General features: G+C 42.7%; 1 protein-coding gene across 1 annotated transcript; it reads left to right on the top strand.

Annotated features, from left to right (window-relative positions):
- The first annotated feature begins 224 nt into the window (after positions 1-224).
- Positions 225-8,583, top strand: LOC139673589 (potassium channel, subfamily K, member 16-like). The gene is made up of 5 exons (XM_071559360.1): positions 225-464; positions 1,616-1,736; positions 3,064-3,230; positions 4,757-4,925; positions 7,667-8,583. Exons 1-5 carry the CDS (start codon positions 270-272, stop codon positions 8,023-8,025), a joined length of 1,011 nt encoding a protein of 336 aa, XP_071415461.1. The 5' UTR covers positions 225-269; the 3' UTR covers positions 8,026-8,583.
- The last annotated feature ends 653 nt before the right edge of the window (positions 8,584-9,236 follow it).

Raw genomic sequence — 9,236 nt, 5'->3', positions numbered from 1 at the left:
AGAGGAAATCCCTGAACACTGTGCAGCCCAGAGAGTGGAAAGTTGTTTGTTGGTTTTTTTTTGTTGTTGTTGTTCGTTGTGTTTTGTTTTTTTTCCCCAGCTTCCCAATGAATTTATTTGGCAGCTCGCTGTCCCTGTCAGTGCAGGATCCCAGCAGAAACCAGAGCTGGGAGGGCTCTTCCTGCCCAGGGGAGGCTTCCCAGGAGTGCGAGGGATTTACTGATCGCCACCTTTCACTCTCTGTCCCTTGCAGTGTCCCACTGGAGGCCATGTGCAGTGGCAAGCTGCAGACAGGGTTGCTGGTGGCCGGCTACTTTGTCTACCTGCTGGTGGGTGCTGCCGTGTTCCAGGCTCTGGAGAGGACTGCAGAGAAGCAGGAGAAAATGGCAGCTGCCCAGATGAAGGAGGCTTTTCTGCAGACCTTCACACAACTCACAGTGGCTGAGATGGAGCAGTTTATGAAGGTAAGTGGAGCACTTGGAAATCCTTTCTCCCTGCTGTTTCCTGATCAGATGTTTTTTCCTACTCAACCTTGTTACTTACATTACTTTGACTGCTCTTCTGATGTGGTCACTTGGATGCTTTTAGTAAACCCCTCTCTGGTCCAGCCAGGTCACTCTGAAGGTAACTACAGTCTGTGTAGCTGAACAAACCCTTGTGTGTGTTACCTATTAACAGTCCCCATCCTGCAATGTCCTTTCTGGGGGTGAGTCTTGCCTCCTGTTGTGGCTTTCAGTGAGGCTGTGCTCATACACAGTGGGTGGAATTGCAGGAAAAATAAGGCTGTCTGAAATGAATAGGTGTGGCCGCCAGTAAGAACAGTGTCACTGATAGCACAAAGGAACAATAAGGCAAGGTCTGAATTAAAAAAAAAAAAAAAAGAAAAAGAAAGGAAGCCCAGATTACTGCAAGGAGGGTGGCACAGTCAGGGCTTAATTTTGAAGAAGCTGTAGGAGTGAAGCAGGTAGCCTGGCCAGGGGGAAAGTGTTTCTGGTCACAACACAGGAAGATGAGAAAAAGTGCAGTTGTCTCTTCATCTTCAGTATTTCCCAGCTCTAACTGCTACAATGCAGGAGAAAATGAGGATTGTAAGCCCTGCTGGAAGCATTTCCCCATAGGAAAAGAATGGAGCTCAATGGGCCTGTTTGCAGAATAATGAATGGTGCAGAAGAACTGGTATTCCTGATACAACCAGCAATTCAGTCCCCTTTTCACATATGCATGCACTCTTTTCACCTTGATTGGTGAAAAAAAAATAAAAGAGCTTTTCAAGACAAAGAAATCTTAGTACAAGGGCTGTGGAATGATACTTGTTAGCCCTGATTTCCTAGGATACCAGCAGAAAAGATAGTGAAGGACAAAGCAGGGAGGAAGACTTCGTTGGTGCAATTTATTCCAGCTTGTGTCCTGCCTCTGGCAGGTCTCTGTCCTGGATTTTATGTCAGCTGTTTCTGTACAAACCAGCCTGCCTTCCAAGCATCCAGTCCAAAGTTCTCTGTTTGCTGAAGGTAGGGACAGCTGGATACTGTTTGATTGTTCAATTGTTATTAATATTTTCACTTTAAAAAAAAACAGTAACAGCACTTAGAACATCATGCATTGCTTTCTCTCCCAGAACCTGACTGAAGCCATTCAAAATGGAGTATACCCTGTTGGAAATGAATCACAGTTGGAAGAGAGCAACTGGGATTTCAGTAACTCCTTCTTCTTTGCAGGCACAGTTGTCTCCACAATAGGTAGGTCTAATGCTTTTCCTGTATGTATGCCACTGTGTGAGTGATGCTTATTATGTCTGGTTATTAGGACATGAATGGATAATACTTTCCAGGATAAAAACTCCAGCCCTTTGTTGTCACTGATCCTAAGCAGCCATGGACTTGGTCCTGAGACCTTACTACTCCACAGCTCTTCATGCATTATTTTGGCTTGTCAGATACCAATGACCTTTCACCTTATTTCCCATTTTTTTTCTTCTTTTCAAGCCATCTGTTACAATGTTTGCTCTGCTGACAGTTGTGTGTGGGAGATAAACTTCATTTTCCTGGTCTTGAAAGATTCCAGGGTTAAATAGGCTTCCAAACCGAGAGTGCTATAAAGGATAAAAAAAATGGCAGGAAAGAGGTGAACCCTGTGGGGCATGGGCACTGTCTCAATAACCTGTCTTGAGCTGTTAATTCACATATTGAGGGAAAAAATGGGAAGGGCGAAGGGCAAATGCTGAGACTTCAATGCTGCTGCAACAGGAACACAAGACAGCCTATGCAAAAAACCACTCAGTTGTTTTATTTGTCTTTTCCATCAAAGAAAACATTGCATTTTCCAAGTAATGCGTGCCCTGAGATGAACTGTGCTCTGTAAATGTCTTTTCCCAGGGTCTTTGATAGAGTAATGACATTAAGAAAGTACAGTACTCTTGCACTCAGGGATGTACCTCACAGGGTCTGAGTCTCCAGATCATTAAAGGACAAGTTTGGAGTTGTTCCACTACTGAGATAAATCCTCTTTTAATAGGACTTTAAGACAAATATCTCTGTGGCCTAAATAAATCAGCCACCAGTGAGATCTGGACTAATTAGCACTATCTATTCCAATGCACACTGCACTGCCTTGGGACTGGAGCGAGTATCTGGACATACCAATTTACTGGGATTTAGCCAGGGAGGTCACCAACAAACAGGCAGATCAACAAGAAGCTAGAGAAGGCTGCATATGATTCTAACAGCCTGGGACTCCAGCCTTGATGTCTTCCAGATCCTCAGGCTTCTGTTTTCTGTCTGTCCACGTATTTGTTACAGGACAGAGCACATTCCCCATAACTGCTTCTTTGTTTGCACTAAGTCTGTGTTGGGAGTGCACAGTGCTCTCTGCATCTCCCCAAACATGCAGGGTGAATCACTTCATCTGCTTGCTGCCCCTTTTTCAGAGAAGAAAAGGGTTTATGTGGGCTAGTGCTGGCCATACCTTTTGGGGTCACAGTCAGGCTGGAATGGGGTAGGGCTGAATGTGACTGTGGACTGCTGCAGTTCTCTGGAATATCTTCTCTAACCAATCTTTATTTCATAGGCTATGGCACACTACATCCCAAAACTGCTGGGGGACAGATCTTCTGTGTGTTTTTTGCTCTGTTTGGAATCCCTCTCAACATTGTTTTTCTGCACCATGTCGGTAAGATGCTGTCACTGCTGTGTCAAAAGCTGGGGAAATTCCTGTATGAGAAAGGAATGAGAAAGGTAATTGGTTTTACTTACTCAGGCACAGTTATATGCTCAATTCTAGGTTTTCTTCTCGAGTTTTATGCTGCTTTATCCTCTATGATATTTGTTCTCATGCTGTGTTAGGCATACTAGGAGAGGGAAAGCACCATTCTTCGCTTGCAGAGCTAAGCAGACATGGCAACTGTAGAGGAGATACTCAAAGAAAGGGATGCATTTTGTCTTCCCATCTAAATGACAGATATCCAGCCCCCTTCAGCAATCAGTGGAGAGAGTGGGCATCCCATCCCACTTCTCCAGACCTTTATTTCATGAGCTAACACTCTGGGGAAGTACATGCCTCCTTTATAACCAGGAAAGATGATACAGCATCTTGAGGCAGCAAAAAGCAGGTGAGCTGTGGAAAGCTGTAAAAAGTAGGTGAGCTGCAGGGGTTTAATGAATATTGACTCAATGAGTAGTGTGTCACCACTCCTAACCCATTACACAGTCCTTTACTCCCTGTCCATCCTTCACTTGGATGGAAAGGAAGCATCAGGCTGAAGTTGTCCATTTGAGCCCAGTAGCTGTAAGGTGAGGAGACATCTGTAAAGGACTAGAGACAAGATGTGTCTTGTCTGGTTTATGTGCCAAGTTGTCTGAGCTCCTCCCCTTCTCTCACCACTGTTGAGGAAGTGAGAATAGCTTTTCCGTGTCTCCTACTGTAATTCTCTTTCAGGACAAGCTATGAATGCTACAGATAACCCGGTTCAGATTGCTGAATTTCTCACCATATCTGGCAAACTTAAATGGAAATTAAGGCTTGCTCAGATACAGACTCAAGCACATGCACAATGTATGAAGGCATGACAAACATGCAAACCAACAATTGTCATTAATTTTCAGGCAATCTGGACTTATAAAAGTCTATACATAAACTGTATGCATGTCAGGCTGATAAATCTTAACATATAACAGGTATTTTTCTCTTCATGACTGCTGGGCAGTAGAATGGTTCAAAAGTCATTGTCCAGGCACTTCTTTATCAGGAGCTCATTCATTAAAGGTCTTCTTGTAGTAAGATATCCACTGAGTAGGAGCCAAGTTGTGGCATTGATGCAATGAGAAATAAAGTCAATAATCAAGACTGTCAGAAATGGCGCAAATATGTTTCATAAAAATGTCTGTTTACCCAGGCAAATTTGAGGATTCTTTAGGTGGCAACCCTGAACACCTAAAAATTAAAAATGAAGTTGTCTGGTGATAAGTGGAAATAGTCTGACCCCAGAAAAAGTCATTGCATAGGAATTCCTCTTATACTCATGGTCATGATACAATCAGATAAAAGGTTACATCTTCCAAGACTACTGTGACAAGCAATAACTGTAACACATGGCTTCCCCCTGCCTCCAAGCAAGGCTGGGGTACCTCCAGAGGAAAAGCTCTCAGTAAAAATCCTTCAGTTCCTGTGATCCTAGATAGCAACCCACTTTGAACAGCCACCATCGTATGTGGCCTACTAGTGTGTCAAATCATGATTATAATTGAACTGGTTTATTTTTCAGAAGAAGATCAAATTTCTGACCCTTTTGTTCTTCCTGGCAACGGGGATCCTAGTTTTTCTGTGCTTGCCATCAGTCTTCTTCCAGATAACAGAGGGCTGGTCCTACAGCGAAGGAATTTACTTTGCATTTATCACCCTCAGCACCATTGGCTTTGGAGATTATGTAGTAGGTAAGGTTGATTTCAGAGAGGACACAACTCAAAACACCAGGTAATTCCCATGGGTTGACTGCACAGGCCATTTATGCTCTAGAGACAAATCTTCTGTCAACAGGAGTCTTTGACTAGTCTTTGCCTCCACAGATCTGGGACAAATACTCCTTTCTCAGGGGTTTTATGTGCTGACAAATACAATGAAATGAGGTGCTTTAGGGTGCAAAGAAGACAAGTATTTTGGTGAGGGAAGGGGAATAGTAGGGGGAGAATTCAATGAGTCTGGGACTTTGCACATACCAAGAGGGAACGGTTTGAGACAGTCATGCAAAACAAGGCACATATCACTGTTTAGCCATCTAAGACTTATGTCTCAAAGCATAAAGAAATAGGTTGGTATGTTTCAGAAGACATGATTTTGCACAACAGACTGAGATGTGGAAATCCCAGTCATGGGAAAGTGAGGAAATTTACTGGCTCTTTGAAAAATGGGGCTTAAAAATATGTCTCACCGCAAGAGTGGCCTTCTTTAAGCTCCTGAGCATCTCTGGAGGTTCTCTGTCTCCACAAGCTAGAGCTTAGGATTTCCCTTGAAAAAAACTGTTTGAGATACACTCAAGCATGCCAGAACGCTTCTAAAAACACTTCCATGGATCTGACCAAAACACATTCTCCATGAAATAAGTTTTCCAGAGAAACTCCAAAATGATCACCGGAAGCTAAATCAATGTCCACAGAAAAAGCAAGCAAACACCTGGACTCCATGAAGAATACAATATTTTTCTACAACCACCTGTCCTGCCAGCATCTTGTCAGCCTGAACTTCTCCTCAGTGGGGATATGCAAAGAAAGCTGTGTAGCTATTTCTTGAGCACCAGTGCTGTCCCTGCAGAGAATCTGGAAGACTCATATTCCTCTCTGAGGGACAGAAATCCACCACAACCTCTGCAGCACTTTCCTCCTCTGCAGCCATATTACTTCACAAATGCAATTAATTGTATTTTAATTTTTAAGTTGTTATTTTAAAAAAACCAATTAGATAGGTCTCCTGGCTCTATGATTTCATTAGGATGACTTAACAGGAGCTGAATTTTTTCCCTGACAGTATTTATCTTAATTTGCCTTAATGACAGTAATAAAGTGATGGTAAATTCAAGGCTTCCCATCTTCACAGTGAAGCAAGTAGAATCAATGACTGCTCTGAGTATGAGGCATTGAGAATTCCTTACAGATGACAAATGGTTTTCCACTGGCCAAGTGCAACAGAACAGGTTTGAGTTTATTTGCTTTTTAGTAAGTTAAAACTGTTTTGCAGCCTGTTTTGGACTGGGAGACGTGCTAGGATGGTGGCAGGGCCTGGATTTAACTGTTTGGAATACATGTACATATATTTGTTACCTCTGAGGTGAAACTCTCTGTGGGCTGTTAACTGAATATATGCCCTGCTCAAGTCCAGTTTTGAGTTAGCATTATAGATATTACCAGTTGCTTTGCTAACCCCACATCATGAACTTCAGTTAAGAGCACAACAAGGAGATGATTTGTACCAAGGCTGAGAAAGCCTTTGCCAGCTCAACTCCAGCAGAAGAAAAAGAAACAGCTGTTGAATTATCTACCCATGAGGACAAACCTGCCCAGTCCTGCCCATTTTCAGAGCTCTTGGATGACAAAGAACACATTAATCTATGCAGTTCAGAGCACTGCAGGACTGGACAAGAGTTGCCAGCATCCTGACTCTTTCTACACAGGTTCAGAAAGGGAAGTGATCCACCAGGTTTGTGGTGATCTCCCTGTCCGCGGACATGGCTGTGTCATCAGCTGTGTGGAGTCACCCCTGGCAGTGACTTGGAGCACTCAGTATCACCAGGGTGTCCTGCAGATGCCAGTGCCACATCATCTGTATCATGATGATAAGGTTGTGTGGGACCAAGCTCAGTAGGAGCAAATGCTCTTTGTATGTTGGGTGAGGGGGTTGCTGACATGTGAAGAATCAAATTAAATGCTCCATGCAGAACAGCGGGTGTGAGATACTGGCTGATGCTGAGAGGGTTGAACTGCATGAAATAAGCTTTGGTCCAGTGGTTTCCAGCACAGAAGGTTATAATCTTGGCATGTGTCAGTGAATTCTCATCAGTCATGTAGTTTTTTTAATGGAGGAAGCTCCTGAAGCCATGGAAAAGTAAGATGGGAATTGCAACTCCTCTCTTTGTATGAACACAGGTACCTATAACATAAAGGAAATATTTACACCCCATAGAAATACAGAGAATTGCAATAACCCAGGTTGTAATGGTAGTGTGGTTATAGTGGCCCACTGTACTCTAGTTTTTATGCTTTGGGAATTTGGGAATATCTTCAAGATAATACAATACAATTTAACACTACTTCCCACATAATTGCATTTGCCTGTAGTTGCAGTGGTTGAACTGGGATATATAAGGAGGGAAAATATCCTCCTCTCATATTAATTCACCTCAGTCACAGAATCATAGAAGCATGGAATGATTCACTTCAATCCCAGTGTGCCTTTTGACAGACCAGCGTATTTGTTTGATATATAGTATATATCAGTTTATTGCAACCATGAGAGATTTGCCCAGCCTTAATCTAATGCTGAGAAGGTGAGAGTCTTCACCACAGTGGAAAAGTCACCTTAAAGTCCTCAATGTAAAATATATTGATGAATTCATTAAACTGTTCCGCTCACTTTGGCTAGGCAATTTTAACTTGTTAATTTTCTTCTTTCCCCTTATCTTCAGGCAAACAGTCTGACAGGAAATACTTTTCCTACTATCGAGTGCTGGTGGCCATTTGGATTCTTTTTGGCCTTGCCTGGATTGCTCTGCTCTTTAATTTATTGACAACAGTACTAGAAGATACTGAAAAAATAATTGTCAAGGATCTCCAGCAAATTGGAAAGGTGAGTAAGGACAATGTAGCAAGCCAGCAAAGAAGATGCTGGCCAGTTCAGTTTATTCCAGAAGAAGAACAACTACCACCACGTGCTGGAGGGGATGCACAGAAAATGGAGTCATTAACAGCAGATTCTGAACACACAAAAAATGAAAAAAATCAGTTTTCTAATAGCAAAACTCTTGTCACAACATGTGAGAACTGAATCCTTCATTGGAGAGTTGATAGTCAATCATTCTAAAGAAATTCCCTGAGAAATAAAATTTTTCCTATCTTTTTCTGAGGTATGACCTTTTAGAACTCAAGACTTAGAGTTACACAAAGCCTGAATATTAATGGTAAGAAATTTGCTCCTCAGTTTGCAGCTAGGTTGTGCCAACAACCTGAGAAGTGCTCTTGCTTTGCAATGTGTTTTTAAGGTGCTTTCACAGACATGCAGAGGAGGGGCATGGTGGAACTTGCTGGTTCTATCTGGATTTTGCTGCTTGCAAGAAATCATGTCGCTTCCAGGAACTGACATGCACAAGCTTTTCAGAGGCATCGCAGAGCGTTTTTGGAAGAAGAAATAAGGATATATAGCTTAATAGATGCCTGATTTGAGGCATCATATTGGCTAAGGTGTTATTGTCTGAAAGACATTTTTAAATGGCAAGATCTGGGCTCAGTTCAGAGTGACCAGAAGCATCTAATGGGCAGGGTTAGGAAAAGGTTAGCATGCTAGAAATGATTCATTCTACCTCTTCCTGGTTCATACTAAACTGAATAAAGGCAATTTTACCTTTTCTCCCTGTGGCTCTGAAAAACCTTTCTGATGGTGTTTATGAAGAACACACAAACCCATGTCTTTAATTCAAATGTTATAATAATTGTATTCTGTAAGCTTTTTAGAAGAACAGAGACCACTTTGAAGGAAGGAGTCCTCGCTGCATCAGAGCCTTGCTGTTATCTTTGTATTGCATAGAAAGTATGAAGTCATTCTTTGGGGCTGTAGCTTTCCAAGTGTGAGTGGTGTCCAAACCTTCAAACAGGTAAAAAAAGGGATGCCAGATCTGAGCATGGGTTTTCAGGTGCACTGTCTGGCTTGCAGGTCATCTCTGTGTGAAGACTCTGACCTTCAAAGGCTCGATCTATGTGTCATGTGCCTTCTGTGTGGCCAAGCAGTTGGGGTAGACACAGTCTTAGACACACATCCCATGGGTGTATATGCTTACAGCAAAAGTCCAATGGTTAGAGTTTAGTCCAATACTCTGTCTCTGATCATGGCTATGCTCTGATCAGCATCTGCTCCCAAACCTCTGCCATGACCTGGCCCTAGGATCAAGTCCCTCTTCCAGCAGTTGAGGGCTCAAGGCTGCCCACAACAGGTGGTGGGGTCACTGTACATCAAAATCCATGAACTTGCCAAAACGCTGAACT

The sequence above is a fragment of the Pithys albifrons genome, chromosome 6 (assembly GCF_047495875.1).
Source record: "Pithys albifrons albifrons isolate INPA30051 chromosome 6, PitAlb_v1, whole genome shotgun sequence".
In the NCBI taxonomy this organism is placed as follows: Eukaryota; Metazoa; Chordata; class Aves; order Passeriformes; family Thamnophilidae; genus Pithys; species Pithys albifrons.
This window is presented reverse-complemented; position numbering and strand designations above follow the sequence as displayed.